General features: G+C 49.2%; 2 protein-coding genes across 4 annotated transcripts in view; both read right to left on the bottom strand.

Annotated features, from left to right (window-relative positions):
* The window catches only part of ryk (receptor like tyrosine kinase), a 30,092-nt gene extending 25,378 nt beyond the window's left edge, over nt 1–4,714 (bottom strand). For both annotated transcript variants that reach the window (XM_040183346.2, XM_078107611.1), the window contains exon 1: nt 4,049–4,714. In XM_040183346.2, the coding sequence (XP_040039280.2) occupies nt 4,049–4,268 (220 nt within the window). In that variant the 5' untranslated portion in view covers nt 4,269–4,714. The remainder of the gene's footprint in view (nt 1–4,048) is intronic.
* Nucleotides 4,715–6,354: 1,640 nt separating this feature from the next.
* On the bottom strand, nt 6,355–26,629 carry sned1 (sushi, nidogen and EGF-like domains 1). Of its 2 annotated transcripts, none has more exons than XM_040185178.2 (32): nt 25,937–26,629; nt 20,534–20,821; nt 20,002–20,142; nt 19,739–19,901; nt 19,495–19,620; nt 19,073–19,186; nt 18,439–18,552; nt 17,897–18,010; nt 17,432–17,473; nt 17,222–17,332; nt 15,830–15,922; nt 15,592–15,726; nt 15,176–15,295; nt 14,743–14,859; nt 13,819–13,962; nt 12,899–13,072; nt 12,641–12,754; nt 12,433–12,549; nt 12,213–12,326; nt 11,987–12,103; nt 11,575–11,862; nt 11,312–11,495; nt 11,012–11,124; nt 10,458–10,736; nt 9,718–9,859; nt 9,522–9,604; nt 9,231–9,326; nt 8,830–8,946; nt 7,383–7,470; nt 7,189–7,268; nt 7,070–7,098; nt 6,355–6,978 (listed from the first exon to the last, which is right to left on the bottom strand). In XM_040185178.2, exons 1-31 carry the CDS (start codon nt 26,153–26,155, stop codon nt 7,073–7,075), a joined length of 4,173 nt encoding a protein of 1,390 aa, XP_040041112.2. In that variant the 5' UTR covers nt 26,156–26,629; the 3' UTR covers nt 6,355–6,978; nt 7,070–7,072. The 2 variants fall into 2 exon arrangements, with proteins under 2 accessions (XP_040041112.2, XP_077963735.1); XM_078107609.1 differs by having other exon boundaries at nt 15,592–15,723.
* Between the last annotated feature and the right edge of the window lie 308 nt (nt 26,630–26,937).

Here is a 26,937-nt window from a genome sequence, read left to right as displayed (position 1 = left end):
TAACAGCTGAATTACATCGGTGCCACTAAATGGCAGCAGTCTCAATGGAATTACACTAAAACTGGCATTCGCTGTGGGCGCACAAAAATAATTTTACATTTCAACACACGAGTGACAATTTATGAAATGTGTGCTTGTTTTACGTTACAGAAGCTCCTGTAAGGCACACACACCCACCTTTTGTCAGAGAGCTGCTGCTCTCAGACAAAAGGGGTGAAAGCGGGGGCTTCGCTATTCAACCCCAAGGATCCTTGGAGAGGGCTTGAAGGAAATGAATGCTGCTGTCAGTCACTCCTCGCTGGTCACAGGCCCTCCTTTTTCAAAGCCCCCCGCTTTCCTTTCAGCTCTCTGGAGGAGGAGGAGGAGGAGGAGAGGGCGTCTCTTCGCAACACGGCGACAATTTTAGTTCATATCTTCTAGACCACAGGTGTCAAACTCAAGGCGCGCGGGCCAAATCCAGTGTGGCGACGCCGGATGACTTCGCCATTGTGAGAAATACAGAAAGACATAAATTGCATTTCTATACAAGTAGCTGCTATTCCTAAAAAGTCCACTGGGGGTCGCACTGTGAGTGAGCGCATGCATTAGACGCAGTGCAGGTAGATCCCTTCCATTGAAGAAAATGTCAGGTGAGGCATGCGCGGTCGCTTCGGACAGACGAGGTCACCGCTACTGCTCGAATTCGGGCGAACTGACGGGGGAGGGGGGGGGGGGGGGGGTGAGGGGCGATCGCCATGAGTTGGATTGAAAAGTTGGGTGAAAAGTAGTTTGCGAGCCGGAAAAGAGTGGGAACCCCTGTGTTAGACCTGTTCCACCACGGCGTGACTCCAGGCAGCAGCGCCCGCTTGAAAATGACTGCGTGCCCCTGTCGACCGTCCGCGCCAACCCCCCCCAGTCAGCCCATTTGGGCGGGACATGATTTCTAATGGCCTGGCCCAGTATCTGGCCCAATGCTAAAATGAGTTTGACACCCCTGTTCCGTTTTGTGCATGCTCAGCTAGATTCAAGTCAAACTCGGAAACACTCAACTGGTCGGGCGAGTGGAAAATAATATTCACTTTGGCTATTTCCCCTGCTAGAAAAGTCAGTGGAATAAACAGTGTTTGGATCACAAAATGTGAGGTAGCTGTAATCCCAGGTTTTGTCCGATTAGAATGAGCCAACAAGCTGCTTCTCTTCCCTTTAAGCATTTCAACAGGAAAGCGCTTGTTCGGCCCAGCTGTGCTTTAGCTTGAACTCACTGCCGCGGCGAGTAAGCCGTCGAGACAAAGAAACAGAATCTCTTGGTGCTTACTTTCCCAGGAGAAACTTCTGCTCTACCGAGGAATACTGGGCTCCACAAGGGCCATTATTACAGGGGACAGCAAGCGGAAGCACAGACGTGGTCATTTGACTTCATCCCTCATCTTCCAAATGATCACGTGGACCCTCAGGATGCCAGGAAGTAGAGAGAGGGGGGCTACTGAAGCCTGAGGGACGTCATAGGCCCGTGAATGTAGAGCTTCCCCGCTGGTCCTTGAGCTATAGTTGCATATCCGAACAAGCTTTAATACCAAAAGGTGAAAACATTGTAAATCCCTCTTGGTTAACATTGACATGAGGCAGGTGCCTTGGTCCATCTGGACCATTTCTTTTCTGCCTGGAAAACGGGGAACCCTTGACTGCTCTGATCTGTAATAATCAGTTTATATGTTACTGGTGAAAAAATAAATCGATATATTACATTAAAAAGAAACACTCTCCTAAAAAAAAAGGAAAAAAAAAGCCTAACAGCCCTCTAAAACATGGGTATCAGGCTAGAACACAGCTACGTGATGGCCCAGTAACCAGGTTTTACGCTGACAGAGTGAAGACAAACTGATCTCGGAGAGGCTTTTCAACCACTTGTTTGGATCGTCTGACCTTATTTGATGCTTTTTGATACTATCTGTTCTGAGCATCGTGGACCCGCCTGACGCTCCAGAAATCTACACTCGTGCACACATGCAAGTTGGATCAATGAGGCGAAGTCGAATCAGCAGCCGTTTCCACTTTCCACCTCTCTGCGTCTCAGTGTGTCCAACCAGCAACACGTTTAGATTGGTTAGATACACCTTTCTACTGCCTTGGAGCCCAAAAGACTGACTCTACGGCTTAGGTAGCGAAACATGAGCCGGCGGCTGCGACACAGTCGGAGCCCTGGATGCGGGTGTTGAGACGCAGCGGATACGGGAGCTGAGGGCAGGAATGCATCCCGCCATCAGACGCATGCAAACAGCATCCGCGATGACTCCTTCAGTTCATCTAGACGCATACCTGCTCCGAGGCCAGCTGCTGGACCCAAGAGGGAGAGCACAGCAAGGCTTCATGGTCCAATGTGACCCGCCCCCATGTGACCATGTGACCCGTTTGCTAATACTTAACTAGAACTTTGGGTAATTGTTGCCTTAGATGTGATTAAATATAACAGGCCTTTTGCCAAAAGAGTACTCAGAGCTGACGATTCCCTTGAACGCGTCTACCATTGGTTTGTACTCACCCATCTGGGCTTTTTGCAACCATTGCTGACACGAGGAGGCGGAGCCAAGTGTAATCAAATGCTCAGTAAGACAGTGATTGATGGAAACTCCCAAAGTCAGGAGTTACGCTGTGAAAGTGACCCGTCAATCACAAAGTAGCCCCGCTCTAAAGATCACCTTTCTTCAGAGTCCTTTCCACCTATCCATCATCCCCGTTGACTGATTTTAGTCAAGCGGTCCTCCTGAGAGGGCCTCACCACGTGAGAGTCAGATTACGGAAGAGCAGGAGAGACATGCAATGATATTTTTTAGATATACACAGAAGAGTGAGAGGTAGATTAATACTTTATATATTTACATATTTTAAAAGCCCTGAATGCCTCAACAGCACGACGGGTTAAGCAACACCACTTCCTGTTGAAAACAGCATCTGCCTGAAGCCCACCTGATGGAAGCACGCGGATGCACCGCTACCAGGCTGATGATGGATTTACAGCGCACAGGTCCATTGGAGAATGTGCAACATCAGCATCCTCCCTGCACAAAGGCACTGCGCCCCCCCCCGGCCCCTCCACCCGGTCATTAGCCTGAAAAACGAGCCACTCGGAGTGGCAAATGACTGGTTCCAACTACAGTAAAGCAGAAATAACTGGCAGGGGCCAAACCATCAACCTTGGAACCCGGATGAAGGACATTTTGCCATTTTTATAGCAAACACTGACTTCCAGCAGCCCAACTGTGAAGAAAAATAATCAAATCAGTCCATTCTGCTGATCCAGCCACCTTTTAAAGAAAACCTCTGTGTATGGCGTAGTTCAAATAGCCTAATACGGCCACGCCAAATCATAACACAACTTAGTGCATCTCCTGCAGCTGCATGATGGATTCCAACCCCCCCCCACCAAACCCTTCGTCACCGTAAGGTCAAGTCACTTCTTCCTTTTGCACCAGTCCTGGTTGATGATGCTGAAGCACACAGCAGCTGTGAGGCTTCCAGCCTCTTTTCTTACTGATGGAACATTCTGCTTTTTCTTGTGTGTGGCACATTGAACACGATGGAAGATCGACACACACGACATGTACGGTTTCTTTTAAATCGAGAATTACACCGTGATCTTTATAGTCACACTAAATACTGAAGGCACAGCTCATGAAAATCAATTAAAGCCCAGCTGGGCACTATTTACTTACTATTACTATTTAGCTATTTACTCAAATCACGAGGGACTCCAGGCAAGAGGTCAATGTATTTCCCTCTGTTATCTTATGATTATTTCAGGCTATCGAGTGTCCATATGTGTAATGGACAACAGCATCAAGGGAGACTTTGTTACAGAAAACTGCGGCTCAAAGTGAAATCCTCTCCCGGGGGGCGAAGGACGTTTACACGCACACACCGGAGGAGAAGAGCGACTTGCGATACTTCAGTCGTGTTTTAGAAGGACCAATGCAGATGTGGAGGGGGGGGGGGGCACTGACACAACTGTATGACCACACACACAGATAGATACAAAGTTTGAAGAACTGTGTGTACGCGCAGGCCTTCTTACCCAAAAGCTTCTTCACCTCCTCGACACTCATGTATATGTTGACGCTCGGCTGGTTGTTGTTGTTGTTGTTGTTGACGCCAGAAGTGCCGCTCGGGTTGGCGAGGCCGCCGGCCCCCTCCAGCAGCAGGAGGAAGAAGAAGCCCCCGAGCCTCCGCAGCACCGAGTGGGGCCAGCCTCGGGACTCAGGCGGGCTGCCGGAGCCGCGAATCACCCCCGACATGGCGGTGGTCGTGTGGCTCGCAGTCGCTCTCGTCGTTCCCCGGTCACCGATCTCCTTCTCATCCGTATCTGAAGTTAATCCCGGGAGGCAACATAACGAGTAACTTCACGCCGCGGCGCCACTTTCCCACTAGCCTGCTTTGTGTGTGTGTGTGTGTGTGTGTCGCTTCTTGCTAGCAGAGAGGCTAGGTTAGCCGCAGCGGGCTAACCCTCGTCGGGTTGAGCTAACCGACCTCGGCCGGACTGTCGGTCAATGTTACGGTTTCCGACGCTTTAACCGGCACGCGCAACACGTACCGGATGTCGCCGCATTGGGGCGCTTTGAAAGTGGGCAAAAAGGTGCCGCGGAGCAGCTGACGTTAACACGTCCAGTTTTCTCCCTCCATGGTCTTTCCTCACTATCTCAGTTTTCACTGGGAGCAGGAGGGGGCGGGGGGGTCTACTGAAGTGGTGTTGCCTTCAGGTGCCGTCGGAAATACTTTGAACGAACCCAAAGAATGAGCCAATACAAAACAAATATATATCGTGTCAGTTTTATAACATCATTTGAGCTCTGAGGCCAAAGATATTTCAAAATTCATATCTAAAATACTTTTCATTTCGCTGTCATTTGTTTTTACCTTCAACTTAGTTGTGACTCTTGCAGGTAAATCAGCAATAGTATGATGTCGTATTCAATATAATTGTATGAATAAAGATGAGGCATTAAATGGAATTCCAGTTGAAATGGGCTAACATTACATAAGCACTCGAAATGAAAAAGTGAGCAGGAGGAAGGAAGGCACGTACAACATGACACATTTTCCGAGGTTCCATGAAGGCCTCACACAAATCACAACTCTGCAGTGGGATGATTTTCTCAAACAAGTCCAAATGCAAATACTGAAATGTAATGACAAGTTCACCTTTTTTAGAGATACATGGGGGTTAAATGCTTCAACCAGGAGCGCCAAAACTAGTAGTCGACATCAGCGTTTATTGAAGGACGTTATTAAATCGTGTATGGCTTTGGTTGGTTTCTGCTTTAGAGGGCATGTCAGCAGTCTCACGGGCCCTCGTTGATGTGAACAGTGGAATATAGTGGGCAACTAACCTGTCTTGGTGTAAAACCAAGATAAAATGACAAAAAGACAATTCTAAAGGTATGTAGTGTGTGTAGAATACATAGAATCTGGGTGACCGGGAGCCTCCAAAACACCAGGCACCTGGAATTCAACCAGAGGGATAAACAGCATTCTTCCTAAGGATTGTCCTTAGTTTAGTCTGACAATTTCCCATAGACCTTCAACAGGATTAAGATCTTGTGATTGTGAAGGCTGCAGCATATCGTTTTACCCAAGTCCTTCAGCGAAGCCCTCCTGCTTTGCATGGAAGCATCTGCTTTTGTAGTTTCTTATATGTAGGTTTTTCCAAGTAACGTTTCACTTGTGTGTATGAAGAGGCCTAAGATGTAGAAGCGATCTGCTGATGTATGCAGAGAGATGGTGCTGTCCCGTGTATCTTCCTGCAAGTGGATTACCATTAGTTAGTTTTTTTTTTCAGTTACTCAACATTGTAAACTCTTTTAACATCTATAAAACACGCATTTGACTTCAAGTGGAAGTATTTTATATTATATGTAGAATTGACAGCCTGTTACCATGCGTCAAACAGGCTTTGGTTTCTCTTCCCTCCATAAACTATAAAAACAACATGTGACGTTTTATGATGGACAGATTATGTCAGCGCGGAAGCATCACAGTGGTGCGAGATGCCACCCCAAAACTTTACCACCGTGTAGTTGAGATTAAAATGAAGTCTGTGTTCAAAGACGGCTGTGGTCCGCACACAGACACCAGAAGTAAGGGAGTGGACAAGTTGAGACTTCCCCACCTTGCCATCGCAGCTGGCTTGACTGCACCGGAGGTGGTCTCGAGTTACGACTACGGCTGACTCTCCCATTGAATGAACGACAGCACAATTAGCGATTGACCTTCTGGTGACGCCAAAGCAGGCATCAAAATGATGAGCAGACTGAAGTAAAGTGGTTACATAAAAAACACCTCATCCACTTTATAGGAAATAATCTAGAGACACAGGAAGCACAGCACATTTTAACATTTTTATTATTAAAATATTCACCTACAAAATGGCCTATAAACACTATTTACAGCGTAGCGAGCAGTGACGCCTGCTAGGACACAAAGATATTTATACACAGAAAACACTGTGCGCCGTTGTCAGAGCAAGAGATGACTTCATGGAGTGAGGACAGAGCATGCGTTGCCCATCGTCTTTATAAGGAGGGGGGCAGTGGGGGGGGGGGGGGGGGGGCACGAAGAAAAGATTGGGAGCACTACAGTTATTTAACCTGAGGGACAACATCTGCGGCTGAATCACGAGTCCTACAAACCTCTCCTAATGTGTCAGCGTGGACATGGACATGAGGTATATCGGCTCTCCCATGCGGCACAGCTGGCCGCTTACCGTCAACATCTGTGTGTTTGTGCGTAAAATACACTTGATCCACTGAAGTAAATTCACAAGGTTTGGCGCTCAACAACAACAACAACAACAACAACAGCCTTATTTCCACATGGATGATGATCTGGATCAAAAAAATGTTTCTCAGGACATAATCAATTAGTTCAAGTAGATTAAAAACACAAGATGGGAAGTTTGGGCTTTTCACATGCCAGCGATGACGGTCCATTCATCGGTACCCAAGTGCTCTAGAAATGAGACAAAAAGATTTTTAATTTTTAAGACAATTGGAAACCTCGTGCATACACATGGAGGGGACATTGCGTGGACGAAACAGACCTTTTATTGTTGTCTGTTTGTTCTCCGGACTGTTGGGGGAGATAATATTGGCGTGTGAGAAGAGTCGCATTGCGTTCTCTGCTAACACCACCTTCGTTAAATCCTCTTTTTGAACTCACCCTGGCTTTTCTTTTGAGGCGTCGCTTCACAAATCTCCCGATAACAAACATCCTGCTGCACTTTGTACGTCCTTTTGTACCTGCGAAGGACAAAGCGCCGATCCGTTTTAGTCACAAACGAGCTCTGCTTTCCTTCAGCCCCCCCCCTCCCCCTCCCGTGATGAGAAGGAGCATGCAAGGCCCGACGGACTCACAGGTAGTGGCAGACGCCATCCTCCCACACGGGCACGCTCTTGGTCTCCGAGTAGAGTCGGGTGCAGGGGTGAGGCACTCTCTGGCACACTGCAAATCGGAGAGAGTCACGCGACGTGAGTCACAGACGTTCTTTTCAATGTGTGAAAAAGTCTGCTGGATGGTTTAGGAGTCATGTGGGACGGAGCCTGATGGATGCTTTTAGGAAAGGAATGTTTAAACAAACTGAGGCTGGATGTTTAGGTGGAGGGAAGAGGGGTGAGGGGATGTCCAGTGTCTCCTCGTGCACAGCTTCATCAACCCCCCTGACCAGCATCAGGCTCATAGTGCTCTTAGTGTTAGACTGATTCTTTCACAGATCGGCTTTTATTTTTAGACTCAAGTTAATTTAATGTTTCGTTAATGTACGAAACATTAAATAAAAAATACATACAAAATCACAAGTAAAGTACATAGGCCTGATGAATAGAGAGCTGTACTAATGTCTCCACAGCTGGGATCGGTAGCGTGTAGTGGACCCAAGGGGATTTCATTTTCAGAGACATTAACCCGGGAGATAAACGTATACATAAGACGCCTTGGAAAGTATTAACTCGTGCAGCCACAGCATTTTACAGGCACTCCACCATCTCGATCTCTTCAGTAACGTTCTCATGGCATAATGATGCTACTTGAAGTCTCTATAGGCTCTATAGTGTGCGGTGTACTTTTATAGTCTTTGTTAAATAAAGTCAAAACCTGTTACATAATCTTAATAAAGAATAAACCTTCACTTACGGAGACCAACTGAATAATGTGTGGTCTGTTATTCATTTCAGTTCCTAATTGGCTCATTTTAAAATGGAAAGATATTCTTCACAGATAATGTACCGCTGCCTCATGCGGCGCCCTTAGAAATGCAAAATGGGGCTTTGTTTTTTCTCATGTTGTACATTCATGCCCAAAGTCAACCACGCTGCTTATAAATGTCAGAGGGGTCCACTGCCGGCGGAGCGCGTTTCCTGCTTTTTCAAGAGCCGGAGGTGTCTGCGCAGCTCAGAGCTCTGAGTCGGCTCACAGGACGGCATGCGAGAAAGACGGGACGGTACGTCCTTCACGCGGCCGGCATACATGATACCAATCAACTTTTCTTTTATTTGGACTCTCGGAAGTAAAAAACAAAGGGAGACTTAACGGCAGACTTAAGCATGCTCAACCAGGACGTGAGCATTGGAAATGTTCCACCACCGGCACGTTAGCGCATGCAGCACCAGCTGAAGACTCTAGTGCTTCTATGCTATGTAGAGATATGTCATTTTACTGTATGTTCTGGTATCAATGTGTCTCTGCATGCTGCACCAAGACTGGAGTTGTAATGAACTCGTACATCTGGAACCACTGGGGCTTGTTGAGTTTTCATTCGTTCATCAATTGTTTACGTACGAGAGGAGTGGAACCACATAAACTCACGCAGTTCACACTGTCTGCCCTTGAACTCGGCTGCGCAGTCGCAGACGAAGGAGTCGCCTTGGCTCACACATGTGCCCCCGTTGTGGCAGGGCAGACCGCGGCAGTCCTGCGGCAGCGCTGAAACACAACAGCTGCCGTCAACATCCACGGTGCAGAGTGAGAATCGAGTTTCAGGACTACTACTCACACATTACCTACAGCTGTTACGCCCGCCCCCCCCCCACACACACACGCATCCTTTCTCCTTTTTAGTTCCTGTAGTTCCTGTTTTTTTACTGTTAGCATCCTCATTGATATTTCAATCGCAGCGCTCAACCCCAACAATTAATTAATTACACGTACTAAGAAGTAGTCGCTGCACCACAGCAGCTGGGAGCGATTACTAAGTAAAAAACACCTACCAGGCTTCGTTCTTAATCCCTCTTGAATCTCAAGTGCGAGGCTGATTTTGTTTGTTGTTTCCTCGATTTTCTCTAATCTCGTCGCTGGTTCAGGTCCTGCAAGGGAAAACAATCCTGTCATGGATCCACATGAAAACCCATAATTACTGTACATGACAGCAATACTTATATTTGAAAAGAGAGAATGTACTAATGTTACTCTGCAGCCTGTATCCAGCACGTCAAATATTTCAGCGATGACGTACTGAAGGTTAATCACATGGTTGAGTCATGTGATTCACTCTTACTTACTAGTGCGATGTCGAACGGCTTTTCGAGGCGTGTGAGTGAACTTGGCCGTTATCTTTCCCCGTCTGTCGATGAGTTCTGTGTACCTGCAGCGTTGACAACAGGTGAGTCGTTCTTTGCAACTTCTAATTCAGCATGATGATAAACAGATTCTTCCCCATCGTACATGTTTTTATGACCGTCGACGCTCCCCGTGTACCTGGGTAACTCATCCGAGTTCTCCGTTTCGGTCGTGCCTCCGCGGTGCTGAGGCTGAGACGGGGGAAGTGTGCGGACCACCTGAGGTCCTGGTCCCGTCCCGCTTGGCCTCTCTCTTCTCCCGGATCTGGCCCCCATTGGCACTATGTTAAAGGACACGGGTTCAGAGCATGTTTGAAAGTCAGTTATTCGACATTAGGAGGTTTATGAGCCTTTATGAGACTTGAGACATGAGGGTCTTTCTTCCTGGACTTCTTCTTTCTTCAGTTCCTTTTAGAAACGGAAGGTGTGTCGTGTATTTTATCCTGTACAGTTTATTCGTTTACTTTTAATTTTATTTGTATTGCTTTCATTTAATGTTTAGTCTTTTCCTTTTGCATTTTAATCACACTCAAATGTTTTAAGTTGTAAATGATGATGATTGTATGAAGTGATAAACTGCTAGCCGAACCTTCCCAACCCTCTGTGAAAAAGTAGTAACTGGCAGACCTGTTGGATCAACGAATCACTTATATAGGACCCGTCTGACTAAGCGACATGAAGCAACACATCATGCATGAACCGTATCGGGGGTTGTGGGATGGTCCCATTAGAGTCCGTGTTTGAACAAACAAAACTGTGAAAAGAATATGACTAATAAACAGCAACCCGCTCAGTGTCTCCTCTACACAACTAGAAATCATTTCTACACCTTCTATGGTAAGAAGGCCGTGCAGGCACCAGCACCATGGTCTCACTCACAGGTAGCGAAGGCTAAGTGTTGCGGGAAGCTGTGGATCTGTTCCTGCCCGGTGCTCCTCACCGCCGTCAGGGCCACGTAGTAGTTCTGCCCCGGCGTCAGCTCGCGCAGGGTATACGATCCTAATCTCCCGTTGGGAAGGAAGCGGCTCCTGGTGTTCAACCCTCGGGTCACGTTGACCACGAAGCCGTCGGGGACGTTTCTCGGGTGGCGGCTCCAGCTGATGAGTGCCGAGTTAGTGGTCACGTGGGACAGGGAGAGGTTCTGTGGGGGGAGAGGTCCTGAGGGACAAACACATTGTTTCGAGAATGATGACCAGTGAATACAACACATTTAAGTTTAAGGTGCTTGGATCTTAACAGAGGATTGGGTTAAATAACATATGTGAATAAAGCCTTAATTGTGACATCATTGTGTTGATTAAAACCATGACTAACGTCTACAGCATTTCCACATGAATGAAATCATCGTATTTTGGAAATACACCAAACACACTGGGATCTAATCAGAGGTTGTTATCGCTGTAATGACTTCTGCATGATGACATGTGACCTACTTGTCCAGAATTGCAGCGGTCCGGCGGAGTGGCTGGTGGAAGGAAACTCGTCTGGTCTGATTCCACTTTGGGTCATCACATCCACTGTGTACATCTGACCAGGCACTAATGAACTGGGGGACAGAAAGAAAATGGCACTCCGGCGGACAAAGGATACCTGACCTCCTCATCCTCACGGTGCTGCTGAGAGCCTCAGTCATTGACTAAAACGCGCCCTCTACCGGCCGAAAGCCCCTTCACCCGATTACAGCTCAGCATCAGCACCGTTTAGTGGTAACTTCTAATGGCGCAGGGCCTCACCTGAAGGTGTGCTCCGTGGCGCTCGCGTTGAGCACGGCGGTGCGAGCCTCGCCGCCGTCCGCGGGCGTCAGTGACACGTGCACCCTGCTGACGGCTGCGTGGTGCGCCGCCTGCACCAGCCAGCTCAGCCACACCTGGGAGGAGGACACGTTGACGGCCTGCAGCTGCTCCGCCGGTGGAGGTCCTAGCAAAGGAAACACAGCCGTGAAAGCGCACACACACACACACACACATTCTAATAAGGCCTTAAAAAGCGTGCTCACTGGTGCGTATAAGCGCGGTGGCGGGCTGACTGTTGTCGTTGCTGTCGGTGTTGCGTTTGATGGAGAAGGTGGAGATGTTGTACAGCATGCCGGGCACCAGGCCGCGCATGACGTGGGAAGACTGCCGCCTCTCCAGCAGGTCACTTTTGGGGTCGCTCCGGCCGAGGGGGGCGTACGTGACGAGGAAGCCGCTGACCGGGCTGTGCGAGGCCTCCGGTTCGTCCCAGCGCAGCTCCACCTCGTTCTCCTCCACGCGCAGCACGTGGAGGCCGGAGGGAGGCAACAGGTCTGGGAACAGTGGCAACTTCACGCGTCAAATTCATATGTTATGTAGTCACAGAGCGGCCTTTGCGAAGCGGGCGGTGAGCTACGGAGAGCACGGGAGTAGCACTCGGGTGGGACTCTCACAGACCTTTCTCGCAGTCTTTCCCCGTGTGTCCGACACGGCAGAAGCAGTTGTAGTTCCCTCTCTTGTCGCTCCGGCAGAGGCCGCGGTTGCCACAAGGTTGCAGAACGCACGGGTTCTCCACTTGGGGGCGACAGACACAAGCGGTTAGTGTCTGTGGGTGTCTGCGGGTTCACGTCTTTGGCCGACTGGGTGCAGGTTGTGTGAATTCGCTTTTGACGAAGCCACTTACACATCTGGCACTGGTCCCCAAAGAAGCCGCCTTTGCATGAGCACAAATAATTCCGTCTGTAACCCCGACACACGCCTCCGTTTAGACAAGGGCCGGACTCACAGCCATCCTGCTCTGCACACAGTTCAGTAATGTACAGTAGAATGTGATAGCGCTCCTGTATAGTAAAAATAAGGTATGAGCTTCAAAGGTAAAGCAACAGATTGAATTCACATTGTACCCATTTCACAGTTCTGGCCTTTGAAGCCTTGAGAACAATGACACAGGTAGGAGCCAGGCCGGTCCTCACATGTCCCCCCGTGCTCGCAGGGTTCCGACAGGCATGTCTTTATGTCCGCTAAGGGGGGGAAGACACACACATAGGAAGCTATAAGTGTGTGCACATGCACTGGACTTTTAAAAAGCAGACGACTAAGTTGAGGCTTTACCTGTCTGACAGCGGCTTCCACTGAAGCCATCTGCACACTCACACTGGTGGGATCCCACCTGGTTCCGACACGTACCGCCATTAAGACAAGGCTGTGATAGGCATTCATTGACCTCTGCAGTGACATGAATGAAGACATTAGGACACAAGAGTATGCACTTTTGTAGACCCTAGAATGATTGATTAGGACTTTCCGGGGTCATTAAAGGACTGTTTTTCGTCCGGTGTGTGTGTGTGTGTGTGTGTGTGTGTTACGGACCCTCACAGACGGGGGGCTGGCTCCAGTCCCCCTGAATGCCACAGATGCTCTGGGTGGCTCTGGGCACGGATCTGAAGCCTGAGTGGCATATGTAGACAGCCATGGAGCCGGTTGTTGTTGAGGAGAACTGCACCTCTGCGTTCTTCACTTGTGGCGGCGGGCCGCAGCCAAGCTCTGAGAGGAATACAAACACGTTGTTAACGTCGGCTCGGCCGCATTGTGACGCAAGCTCACGAACGCCGGAGCTCATCCAGGAACAGACTAACAGCTACCAAGGTGTTTTCCATGCAGCCTCTCTGTTTTTAGCCTCCTAAAATTATCTCCAGCGTGCTGTTGGAGCGCCCAGACATGAATCATCGGGTTGGACTTTATATAGGTTCTGTAGCTGCTCTATATCTGTAAATGTGAGGCCTCCGGTGCAGCAACATGCTAAAATTATCTGCACATGGAAAGCTAGTATCTCTCCACTTAAGAGCTCAGGATATCCGCTGTGTTGGAGCCATATTTTCTGTTTTGGTTAAATCATATTATTTCATTTGTTAGTAGGAATTATGTGGATTCCCTTCATATGAATGTTTGTTAAGTTCGCATGGCTGAAATAATAACTTTATTCATGAATAATTAGATTGACCTGATGAGGATCAGCGGTGATAAGAGGAGGGGGCGGGACTTCCTTTGTATTGTACGTTATCCACTCTTACTTAACTTAACTTAACTTATTTAAAGCTAGATTACATTGTTTGGATGAAACGAAACAAATCATTTGAACAAAGGCGATAAAGAGAAGATGAGTCTGGAGAGTATCGATTTGGAGTCAGGAAGGCAGAACATCACACCCTGCTTGTGCCAATCTATTGAAGTCAGTGTTACACAAAGCCGAGATCTGGACGCCGCTGCGTGGTGACCCGCGGTGTGCTCACCTGCAACGGCCTGTAGGGACGTCCTGCTTATTTCACAGTGCCTGCCGCTGAAGGCCTCTGTGCATTCACACTTGTACTTCCCTATGTAGTGGAAACATGTTCCCCCATTCCGACACGGGCTGGAGGCACAGGGGTCTGGCTTCCCTGCAAGGAAACATACACACTACGTCATTGCGATCAGGACAAAAATAAACAATGAGTAACTTTTTTGATAACGAGGGGAAAGACTGCATATCCTCAGGGATTGCAGACCTCTGATAAAGCCAAATTCCATTTCTCGCAATGTTAACAAAAGTGAAAAAACATTGGAAGCGGATCAGCTGAATGGGTTCTTCCTCGCACCATGCCAGTAGTTTTTCTGTATCTAAGCTGGCTTGCAAACAAATAAGCCAAATAGCCTCTTTGGTGTCAAAGGGATATAGGTATGAATACAGAAAACTACAATTTAACTAACAAAGTTCTCTGGTCTGAGATCTATTAGACCGGTAAGAGGACGGTATCCCACTAGGAGCCATTCAGAACAGCCACCTCTCAAAGGAAAGGCAGTGGAAGATCAGATGGTTGTTGATAATAAAAATAAAAGGCAGTCGCTGGTAAAAGGCACCAGTATGGAGCCAGATGGAACGAGTGTTGCAGTAATCTGAGGGACTTGTAACAAAAGAATGTGTCAACATTTCAGCACTGCTCTAAGTTACGTTTTCTAATTTGATGATGTTCCCCAGAGGGGGAAAGAAAGGCGTTACCGTGACCTCGGCAAAATAAAGTTGAGATCAGAGTACAAAACCACTCCCAGCTCTGCGACTTGTTACTCAAAGCACCCGGGGGGGATTCTGGGGATTTGATGGTTTTCATCGAAAAAAGAAAAACCCTGTTGGTGCATTGAGTACAAAATGTTTTGAATCTTACTGGAAGGGCGGCACTCACCCACTTCGCAGTGCTTTCCAGTGAATCTGTAAGGACACACACATCTGTAGCTGCCTGCCTCTTCCTTGCAGGAGCCTCCGTTGCGGCAGGGGCCAGAAGCACAGGTATTGAGTCTGACTGGAGAGACAGGCAGAAGGGAATCCTTGAAGCGAGAGACCGGCTTTTAATCGGGGGGAAAAAAAATCCCTTCAAGCACACTGTAATGTAGAGTCATAATTAAGGAAAAAATTGGTCATAACTCAGTCATAAGTACAAATTATCATAAGCCTTTTGGCGCTGTGATATTTCACGAGTAATGGCATGTTTCCTGGTGCATCAAAAGCTGGGTTTGAGCCCGGTGTAATAAAGCAGCAAAGTCTGAAGGAGGTTTTGACAAAGGCACGATGTTATTATTCCAGTGTGTTAATTCATTTTTTTCGATCAATAGTGCTACCTTTTTCACAGTGCTTCCCCCGGTATCCGTATTTGCATTCGCAGGTGTAGCCCCCATCCCGCTCGTAGCAGTAGCCTCCATTCAGACACGGAGAGGAGTCGCAGGCCGATCGGGGCTGTACTGAAACACACACACCGAGACTTGACTGTGTTCCATTGCTCTGAGAAACCCCTTTAAAATCATTCGAGCGTCAGGGCTCGGTTGGGAAGAAAAGAAAACACACATTATTTGTCACACTCATGATAGGATCAAATACTAAATCTTTTTTTTCTCTCCACACCGTAAATGCAAACTGCATATGTGACCGTTCCCTCTGAAATAGAAAGCGACACACGTCAAGACCAGTTTGTTTGAAAGTGCGTCTGTCGCCGTAGAAACCACAGAGCAGGTAGCGTGTTGTTTGGTCGGTGCCTCACCATAGGGGTAGAAGTCCTTGTGGTCCAGCTCTGCTGCACTGGTCTGACACGTGCACAGGTAGGTCCCTCCGTACTCCAAACAGGGGCCGCCGTCGGGACACGTCCTGCTGTTACTGCATGGCGTCTGCGTTACTTCTGAGAGGAAGGCATTGATCATGCAGCGACCCACGTTTTCTCTTTTTCACATTGATCCAAGCTCATGCGAGACACCCGATAGGATCACACGTGTCATACTCACCAAACTGACAGTAGAGTCCTGTGTAGCCGGAAGGGCATTCACAAGTCCCATTGATGTCCACACAGACACCCCCGTTCTGGCAAAGACATTCCTCTGGGGGGACACACACAGGGAGAGAGAGAGAGGTACTTGAAGACAAGTAGGATGTGCTTTTTCGAGTGTTGCTGCTGTTAACACAGGCGCGGGGCATGAAGCTCAACACGTGTACCACATGCTGAGCGCCTTTCATCTGCTGTACTGTAAAGCGTGCATTGATTCGCTGTCGTTTCTCTTCCCCTAATCTTTCCCAGCAAAGTGCAGGGGATTTACCAGTCAGCACGCTGCACATCCGCTCTGCACAAATTGTAAGAATGTTTTCTGTTCCCCCTTTCCTTCCTAATTGCAGCGGCGGATCAAAGAAGGTGGCCGTATCGCGGCAGAGGAAAGGCTTCCCCTTTGAAGTCCCGGCAGCTCGGTGGAGGGTTTTATTTTTCTGATGATATGGAGCATATTTTGTGACCAGAATGCACGGCCCCCGAGGGCAATTAATGGATTGTTAATTTTCTTTCATTGGCCACCTGTGCGACCCGGGGCCCTTTGTTCTGGGAGCCCTGATTAGGCACTTCAGAGTCCCACTACTTTCTCTTCCTCGGTGGATCGTGCTCCTTTTTCCACTGTGCCGTCCAAGTGAGCCAGGCAGGAAAGTATTTGGGAGATTTAAGAGAGCCTGTATAAGCACTGATAGTTATTTTAGCTCAAGGGGGAGCGGTAGCATGCATTTGCAATAGTCCAAATACTATTGAATAGCTTTTGAGGGTGATCAGAGGGTGACACTAATCTTTCACAGGAGCCAGAATTACCTTTAAATGACTCACTAGTTATTTCCTTAAACAAATACAATACAGACATCCCACGTAATACGAAATGACTTAATAAGCATTTAAGGAGGAAGGTATGAAACATCAGCTCAGGATGAGAGCGTTTTACATATTTCGTGTTTGCTCCATGGTTATGCAAGCAGCAGCTGTGTGAGGATGACTTCCAGAGGAGCCAGTAGCGGTGTGGAAGCATGCATATTCCAAAAGCTCTGTCTGAAGACATGACCTGAATACCAAAGACTGGCTTTGCCTCATAAACGGGCCTTTTTAAGTCTAGACAAAGCACTTCCTCTTGTTGGTAAACTCATAAAATGTGCTATAAAACAATTATTCGCAGCATCAAGCGACTGGTTCCCGTAGTAAACTGGGCGAGCCCGCGACAGTTTTGATAATTACAATAATCCATCATCACAGCAGCTTCTTCCAGGGCACAGCTCCAAATTCCTGTGGGATCGCACAGCTCCTCTTTGAAACGTGCTCGCTACCTGCCCGGCAGCCCGCGGCGAGCGCCATCCGGGCAGGAAGGGTGCGGTACCTTCACACTGGTCCCCGTAGAAGCCTGGAGCACACGTGCAGTTAGAGGCTCCGGAGCCGGCGTCTCCACAAACCCGGTGCTCGCTGCAGTCGCCGTCCTCCTCGCACGCGGCTGCATACGGGGGGGGGGGGGGGGGGGGGGGGGGCATGGCGTAAGAAGAATGAACGAGTGAAACAAGGCAAACTGGCAGAGCTGAAGCGGAGCTTTTACCCGTTTGGTTTTCCGTTGCATTGACCTGCAGAACCACCAACTCTGAGAGAGGGAGATAAAGACGTGCTTTTAGGGTTAAAGGATCACTCACTTCTGGTGGTATGTAGCTATGCAGATTTATTTGGCCGGGTTTATAGACACTTGTCTCTGAGATAGGAGCTCCGATTATGTGAATTACTACTGACACGCACTCAATAAGCCTGATATGTGCCTGTGGCTGATGGTAAATCAACCAGAAGAAAATGTCTGTGTTCCCCAAACCATCATAGTCTCCAGTCGTCAAGATTTGTGACCATACAGGCACAGGTACATAAATGTATGTAATGTAATGTAATGTAGAGTAAAGCACTTGTTTTGCTGGTAGGACGTCTCCGCTCGTTCAGGCTGTTAAACCAAAGAGGAAGGCTAAAGCGCCGAGGTGTCCTGTTGAAAGGCAAACAAGCGTCCCTGTTAAAGTAAAGTCACCTGTCTGGCAGAGTATTCCAGTGAAGGCGGCGGGACAAACGCAGGTGAAGTTGGCCACCTGATCGACGCACTCTCCTCCACCCAGGCAGGGCTGCGGCTCGCATTCGTTTATGTCTGGAGGAAGCACAAAAAGCCAACGAATCAGACGGGAGACCATTCTGGTCCAGAAGCGGTCGGGTTGAGAGCAATGAACTTCCCTCTCATTGACCAGGTGCCCGGTGTTAGGAGTAATCCCGTCTCATGTACCCGACACCAGGATGATTCAATCCCCCGGCGGGTTCAAGTTTCATCCACAATCACAAGCGGGAGTCTCGTGGAAAACCAACCTGACTTCAGTGAACTTTCTCGGCCGCGGTTCACCGCTACATTGTGTGACCAGAGAATTTAACCGCCAGCCTCGGCTCTGAGCCGTTGGTGTGGATCGACTGAGGAGCTCTTTGGACACACACACATCTGCCGAGATGACTGAGTCAGATGTGGAAAGCTGCAGAAAATACTTCCTCCACTTCCCCCCCCCCGGACTGTAAAAGAGAGTTGCTCACCTGTCTCACACAGGACACCAGTGTAGCCCGGTTCACACACACAGGTGAAACCGCCGGTGCCTTGAACACACAGCGCGTTGTTGAGGCACGGTTTGTCTTTGCACTCGTCAACGTCTGCAACACACACACACACACACACACACACACACACACACAGGGGAAGAGAGACACGCTCATGGAATATTTACTCAGCTGATTAATATATCCGCCCCACACTGCTCCACTCACTCTGCAAGTATGTGCCGCTGGCTGTGAAAGGTATTAGAAGAGGCTTGACACATCTCCACAGGCTGCACTGTGGGAACGGGCACAGGAGCTCCAGAGAGGCTGGGCCAAGATATTTTCAAATCAATTTGTCTAAAATATAAACTGCTTAATAAGGCACTAAATATCTCCAGGTCGTTCAGCCCACATGTGGTGCATGCACAGGGTCAGAGAAGACGTGTGGAATGTTCTTGACAGCCTAAATGTCAGATTAACTTGTTTTGAGGGCGACTTTGTTGTTATAAAAACAGTATGTGGGTTGCTGTGACTTCTTCAGAATTCTATCCTAGAAATAAAAGGAATGTAATATGCATTTGTAAGGTTGTACTGTTGCAGGATGTGCGAGCCTTTAGGCGAGTGTTTTTTGTACCTGTTTCACACTGACTCCCTGTGTATCCAGGTGGACAGTGACATAGGAAACCGTTAATCTGGTCTCCACAAGTCCCTCCGTTCTGGCACGGTCGCGAGGCACACTCATTGACGTCTAAGGAGACAGGAAGGAACACAAAGGAGGCAATGCGACTCTATCCGTTAGTCAGTACGGTTCTGTCGGAGGAGAACTCAACATATTGGCACGAGGCTGACACGGGTATGAATGAAATATCCTCTGGCACGTCGGGGGAATTCTTCTCATCTATCGATTGTATTTTTATAACTTGACATTGTTTTTCCTGGCCGATCTCCGGTAGATCAGTCACTCATTCACAGCGGGCCGTGTATGCGTGTGTGTGTGTGTGTGTGTGTGCGTGTGTGCGTGTGTGTGTCGAGCGCCGCCGAGCAACCGTAACTCACCGATCTGGCACCGCCGGCCGGTGAAGCCGGCCAGGCAGGAGCAGGAGAAGGAGGGGTTCCCGGTGACGCAGTCGTCGATGCACTGGCCGCCGTTCAGACACGGCCGGAGGTGCGGGCACACGGACGCTGTAGAGAGAGAGAGAGAGAGAGAGAGAGAGAGAGACGGAGGTCAAGGTAGCAGGGATCCTCGGAGGAGCCCACGTTTGAACGAGGACAAATGCCTTAAAGAGAAAGCGGGTCGTACCGGAATCGTTGCAGCTGCCCACTTCCACATTCGCATCGTCTATACGGAACACCCATTTTCCCGGGTAGCCCACGTTGGTGGTACCCTCAACGTTCACCACGTCAGCCGTGCGCGAGCCGGGGATGTTGAAGTAGCGCTTCCCATCCCCGGCGTTGAAGCCTGCCTGCAGACACAGCAGGTAAGAAAGGAGGCAGAGATCACAGATGACACCGGACCAGCACCTCAACTGTTACTGTGAGCAAAGAAGGGGCCGTGATTTTTACCTGCGCCGCGATGCCACCCAGACCAGCCGGGTTTCCTCCGCTGCTGACATGCATGCCTGTGGTCCAAGTGATGTTATTGTACTGGAAAATTGTGAAGGAGAGATCTCCATCTGTAATGAGCACTGCTTGGAAAGTGTTTACCTGCGTGGAGAGGAACAGACTCGGTTAAAGCATTTCCTGATTTCCTCAAGATTCGATGATGAAGCTTGCATCCGACTGCTTATTTTAACCGTACAGATTCCCAAGTTTTAGTCGGGTTGGAGACATAGACTCATCCTGGCTTGTTGTCATGGGAGACGGCGAGAAATTCACGGTTTCCTTTAGAATGAGAGCCCAACTACTGTGCTTTCTAACCACATATTACATCCCGCCTCAGCAACAAGGCTATTTCCTGGGGCTTCCTGGGATAATATAGGCGATAACCACACCAGCTAATTACCTCCTGAAGTGGAAATCACTCATCTAGCAACTTGGAGGATTGGAGAACTACCTGCCACACAGCTGAGAAGCTGAGTATAAGAGTGAGTTATACCGGTGTCAGGGAGTTGCCTCCGAAGAAAGTGACTTGATGCCACGTGGAGATGAGGACCCACGTCGCGTTGAACCTGGGGAACTCTGAGAAGTACGCGTTGACATCGCCCGAGGCCCTGCTCAGGATGGAGGGCTCCCGGCTCTCCCTGTAGAAGACCCTCCCTGCTCGCCGGTTGTCCACATCCGCCCAGAACGGAGCCACGACCCGCCTGTCCCCGGCGATGGGAAAAGCCACAGGCGTGAACTGAGACACCTCCCTCAGGAAAGACACGAGGCCGTTGTTGTTGACCTGAGGGGAGGAGAGTCAATGGGATGAATTACACGGTTATATCATTTATTGGACGCGTCAGATGACCCCAGTGGGACGCGTTGGCGGGCTGAGGCCCGCACACAGCGGAAGTGCGGAGGAGAGGAGGGCGGGGGCGGCCCAGACGGAGGTGTGGTGACCTCGCGGGGCAAACGGCAGCGAGCGCTATACCCCGAAGGATGTTTGCACTTCCCATGAAGCAAAGAGACGCTACATTTATTCAGTGAAATAACAGCAGCTGAGAAAACCAGGTTTCTGCCGCTCGCACCCCTGCAAGGAGTCATCGCGGCAGGATGACGTCCGTGGCCTTTAAATCCACAGGCGTCTGCCAACAGCCGAGTAACCAAATAAATGAGCCCACGCTCCGCTTCGACCACATGTCTCCCCTCCAACAAATGCACAGTCAGCACTGACAAGCTCCCGAAAGATCAACTTTAACAGCTCACTCACTTCGGTGCAGCGCTGAGGCAATTTGGCTTGAATCAATACAAATGAAACCAGCGATCCCTTTCTCGGTCGACGGCGGGCATCTTCTGGTTTTAATGAAAGTGTGATATCTTTGGATTTTGGACAGATATTGGGAGGAATTTGCATGTATGTTGTTTTATTCATTAGGAAAATATTCGTTGGTTGCTCTCATCGATCGGTTTTTATACCTTTTTGGCATCTTGATGTCGCTTAAAGCTGCATTCATTTAATTTCTAGCCACTTGAGGGCAGCAGAACAAGCTGTAAACTCTACATTGATAAACTGTATTAGCACCTCCTGCAGTTTTATGGTTAAAATGTTTGCACATCCGCATTGTAAGCCCAATATTCATTTCCCCTGTAGCTTCGATTTGGTCTCCAACAACTCAAAAGGTAAATAACTGACGGCCAAATGATCCATAATGTTGCGCAGCTAGATGATGCTTATTGCATGGCGTTGGGCGGGTTGTATACGATTGGGTAATGATAGCTAAAAACAAGGATTTTTTAAGGAAAAGACGCAATGTGAGCTGTTGGAAAAGGTACGGCTTATTGATCTGAGAAAGTCTCCAGGAAGTAAATGAGGAATGTCTCGGGTGAGGTGGAGGTTATTTAGGGGAGAGAGTTAAAAGGTCTCTGGGGAATTCTGTGGTTCTTATATAGCACATGGCAGTTTCATAAATGGTCATTTGAATTATGAAGTAGCATTAATGAAGAAGCAGACATGGGGAGAGTCCTTATATCACAAACATTAGCTGATGTGCAACCGCATTTTAGACAAAAGCCTCGAAACCTGAGTGGAGCGGAGACTTATACATGAAACGCCTTCATCTGTCTGCGCATTACTTCTGGATCAACGTTTGTGGCTGCAGGAGTCAATACTTTCCAAACTGCCCTAAGAAATCCGATGCATGGATTTATTTGCCGGCTGTACGACTGTAAGAATGAGTCCCTTTTGGTTTCATAAAACATAAGGCTCGGTGCTGCACACTACCAGTCCCAGCTGTGGAGACATTGGTACAGCTGTCTCTCTGTTTTTTCTCAGATGTAATGTTTGCAGCGTGAAGGCTCGCCTTTGCTCTCCGCATGTATGAAAACCATCATTTGAAGGACCTTGCAGTAAAAACACCAGAGGAAGTTTTGTTTGGCACGGCACAGGGGCTGAGTTAATTGCCCGACCACAGTCTTCCCCTCAGCATCAGCGTGATGTGGTGAGAACGGGAATCTGTGTGTGTGTGTATGTGTGTGTGTGTGTGTGTGTGTGTGTGTAGGGGGGGCAGAGCCCAGAGGTCAGCAAGAGCGCCATCCGATACCGGGAGGAAAATAGGAGAGAGGGCACAGGGTTGGATGTACATGAACCAGAAGCCTCCCACACCCACGTAGCCGCTAATGAGAGACCTGTGGCGGCGGCGGTCTGGAAGTCACCCGTCTTACAGCGAAAGGAGTGTCGGAAATCACGCTGAACACCAAGTTCATACTCCGATGCTGAAATATGTTTAATCGGCTAATCCAATCTGCAGACGCATCTGGAACAGTTTAGACAAGTGGATTTCTTACTTGTTCATATCTTCTAGGACTGCTCGTGACACGGCAATGACCTTGGAGGAGTTTAGAACAGGACTCTTCTCTGCACCGGATCGCGTACTTGACTTCCTCTCATGGATTTCCCCCCGGTGGAGCCATTCAGTGACTTAAGTGTGAATGGGTTCAATGCTGCCTTGTGTTGTGGTGTAACATGACCAAGGTCAGAGAGAGGTGCAATCAGGCAACCCTGTATATGTTGATCTCACACCCTCTGGTGCCAGTCCACCTCACGACTCCCCTGTTGTTGTTTTTGGGACTTCTTCTGCCGGATATGTCCAGGATTTTGCTTGGGTGGTTTTCTTTAGGGCCGAGCATTTTATGGACAAAAATAAACTTTCATCGGGCTTAAGTGAAGCCAAAGCAAACCCCCGAATGAAGCCGGTGCCCGAGGATCAGCGCAGGAAAACATTCGTTTTCCCTGTCGAAATACGGAGCTTTCAAAGTTACAAGCTCGTGCAATTATTTGACGAGACGTGATTACAGCATGAGCCCCGGGCCTGTCTCCTTACAGCCACGCCTCAACCTTTCCTCCAACCACTTCAGATTGAGGCAATAAATCTTCTGCGGGACGGTGTGGAGGGACTCTAACAGAACTTCTAGAGGAACGTAATTTCCAAAACCTGTTCGTAAAAATGTGTACGAAAGTCTTGAACATACAAATTGGTAACAATACATAGGAACTGGCGGGGGTTAACCACGCCCCTTGAGTGAACAACATGGCGGACCATGTCGGATTCTTGAGTGGACGTCTCTCCGCCATGTTGGATGTTTTGAGGGGGTTAGTGTTTGTATTGTATTCTTACAATTTAACATTGATTTCTCGTTAAAAATTCAATCATAACACGTTTATTTTACATCGTTAGACTTCACAAAGTGTGTTTACGGGGTGCAGGTCCCCGTTCACTATGAATAGGGCGACGTCATCAGTTGCAGTCCGTATCTATTTCGTATGTATCACGTGTACATTTTTAGGAACAGGTTTTGGAGATCAGGCTGTCCATGGTGCAGGTGGTGTGGAGGTTCAACCGTAATGTGTTCAACTCCAATTCGAATTCGCAAAGCACATAGTTAGGAATTACAGAGGAATAATATTTCCATCTAGTGATTTTACAAAGTTTTTAAACAGTTTAAACAAACAAGTTCTCAATATTGTTTACCGTTAAGGCTGACATGAGAAAAGAAGGCAAGGAAAACACGATTTTTAATCTGAATACATTAAATAATGTTTTGGGCTTAAGTCTTAATGGAGTATCTTGATATTTAAGGAAATATAATCTTATTTGTGTTGCCAACACTCAGATGTGGAACGCTATTTGTTGGCTGTAATCATTGACTTGCTGGAGTCTGCAGGAAGGACTTCGTGCTGGGACCCTCCCGTAAAGACACAACTCGCTGATTTTACACAAGCAAGCGTGCAATCTTTGTGCCCGGCTAAGCTAATCATCCCCCCGGCGGCGGCTTCATGGTTAACAGGCCGGTGTGAGAGTGGCGTCAATCCCCTCACCTCACTTTCCACAAAAAAAGATCATCACCTAAAATGCCAAACTGCTACTTTGAAGTGCGTCGGCGACTTTGAGGCTTTATGGCATTTTAAAGTAGGTGCAGACGTATCTCGTCCATGCGCGAACGACCGTTTCTAACGTCGCTCAGCCGCATCGCTCGTCCCGCACGTGCACATAAAAAGCAACCATGCAGAGTACAGAGAATAATAAAGCTTGATGTGCACATCTTTGGGCCATGCATGGTGGTGAGTGAAAGTGAATGAATGAAAAAGGCTCAGGCTGAAGTGTTGAAGCTCTTTTGAAGAGCAGATGAGCACTAGCAGATGTGCAATCTGTGAAGAGAGCAGTTACACTTTAGCACGTTCTTGGCAGGATCCTTATGAAAAATGTATTCCCAGCATGTGAAAACTGCCAGAAACAAACCACAACAGTGGGACTGAAGGTGGGACTGTTGGGGGGGGGGGTTGTACAGGTACCCTCTGTTGATATGACGTGGAGGGCTCTCCTTTATCACCATAAAGTGCGGCAGAACCTATAAATCCAGTTTGGTTCCCCCGGCTTCCATGCGGCGGGAGGCCAACTGCTGGGTAACAAACTATTCCCACGCAGGGAGCCCCTCTCCCTGGAATATTAAGCGCCCAGAGGAGCGCCGTGGTGGCTGGGACCCCCGTGTGGTGCTGCAGATGTTTCGCGAATCCAGGTGCGGCCTTTCCAACGAGCGTGACTGTAATCTCAAGTGCCTGTCACAACGGGTTACGCCTTGCGTGGCCTCAGCATTCGCAGCCCAACGGGAGGCTGAGCCACAGGATATCAGGTCGCATGTCAGGTGTTCTCCTCGTTATTCAATCGAAGAACTACCAGGTTGCGTGTCTTGTGTGATTTGACTAAGCGTACAGGAGGACACGCGGGAGCCGCAGTCCCGTATACGTCTTCATCGGGAGACTGACCTCACGGCCTTTGAGGCAAATGCCCGGATTCGAAAGATGACCTTCGACCTTGCCCTGCGGTCCTCGGGCAGGCAAAGAGCACGGCTGCGTCAACCGCGACATATACGGTTTGCGTCTCCCTGGAAACGAACCAAATACAGGACTAAAGGCAGATCTGAGTGGGCTAGAAGATCCAAGATCCTTCGGCTTCGTCCCGTCAGCTCCCCCCCTCTCTCCCTCTCTCCCTCCCTCTCTCCCCTCCCACAGCGAGCTGCGCGCGGATGCTCCGCGGCAACAGTGAGAACGCAAACTGTCATTTCCTTCAACAGCTCGTTGTCGAGCCACCAGAACATGCATCGCCACTGACCCCCCCCCCCCCACACACTGGTCCTCTGCTCGTGGAGAACTAGGACTCCGCATTCTACAGGCTGCACACCGCAGCTCGTGAGCGCGCGCGCGCATGCCCGCTGTGCTACCTGGCCGCGCACCAGCCCTCCTGTCCCCGAGGCTCCCACACAATCCGCACCGGGTCACTTTCCATTGCCAGCTGCAACGTGCATGCACACGCATACATTTACAAGAAACACGCGCGCACACACACACACACAGTGTACTCACATAAAGTCCCGTGTGCTTGTCTCCAAAGAAGGGGAAAGCAACGGAGATCTCCACGAGCCTGGAGCCCCCGTCGTCCTGAGCGATGGTCTCGGCGTCCCCCATGTCCCGGCCGAAGGGGTAGAAGTCCTCCAGAGGCACGGCCGATTCCCCCCCAGGCAGCAGGTTCAGGGAGAGCAGGGCGCAGAAGCGGGGCAGCAGGGAGAGCAGCACCAACACCATGGCCTCGGCCACCCAGGGATGGAGCTGGGGAGGGAGGAGCGCGCACACCTGAGGCAACGAAAGCACAGCAGAGCGGGACAAGACCGTGCGTGCGTTCCTCTCCGTCAAGCAGCGCAGTGCGAGTCCTCCCCTGACTCCCCTCGCGTGTGCTTTAGTAGTGAGCGGGGCTCCTGGTGGGAGACGGGGGGCTACTGGAGATGCCTTGCATGCTGCTTGCTGCCGAGCACTGCGTGCGCTGCGCTCCGTCTGACTGGAAGGAAACGAGGGAAGGAATCAAGGAAGAGGGGGAGCAGCGGGATTCCGCTGGGATGTGTGTGTGTGTGTGTATGTGTGTGTGTTTTTTTTTTTTTTACAATCCAGCGATTTGGTCCCTGATGGTCAGCTTAGAAATATCCTCAATAAAACCTCTATTCTGCCTGCCAAAGGAGTTCTTTCAGTTGTTGGCCCCACCTCCCCCACAGGGATTCACTACCTTGCATAATTAGCTGCTTCCAGCCAATAGCAGGAGGGAGGCCGGTAACTGGATAACCACTGGGCGGATCTATGATAATCAAAGGGCTGCTTTAAAGAAACTCGGACGAGATTTCCCCCTTTCAGTGAGACTCCTTCCGTGTACTCTTACCAAGGATGAGGACGCGTCCTGTAAAGTGAGTATGGACGCTCCCACGCACGCTGCAGATACGCTATGACTGCGCTGTGTGATGGTGAAGAGCAGTTTTCGTCTTAAGATGTTGGGTTGGGAAGGATCACAGTGAGGGGGGGGGGGGTAAAAACACTTGGAC

The sequence above is a fragment of the Gasterosteus aculeatus genome, chromosome 8 (genome assembly GCF_964276395.1).
Source record: "Gasterosteus aculeatus chromosome 8, fGasAcu3.hap1.1, whole genome shotgun sequence".
Classification (NCBI taxonomy): Eukaryota; Metazoa; Chordata; class Actinopteri; order Perciformes; family Gasterosteidae; genus Gasterosteus; species Gasterosteus aculeatus.
Note: the sequence above shows the minus strand (reverse complement) of the source record. Positions and strands in the feature narration are given on the sequence as shown.

Bases quoted from the DNA above. Each gene is read 5' to 3' on its own strand.
- sned1 (XM_040185178.2), bottom strand. From the start codon at position 26,155: ATGGTGTTGGTGCTGCTCTCCCTGCTGCCCCGCTTCTGCGCCCTGCTC. The intron at 20,822-25,936 runs GTGAGTACACTG...TCCTCCCCTCAG, and splicing joins ACAAGCACACGGGACTTTAT to GTCAACAACAACGGCCTCGT. The intron at 12,104-12,212 runs GTAAGTGGCTTC...GTCGCCCCCAAG, and splicing joins TGGGGACCAGTGCCAGATGT to TGGAGAACCCGTGCGTTCTG.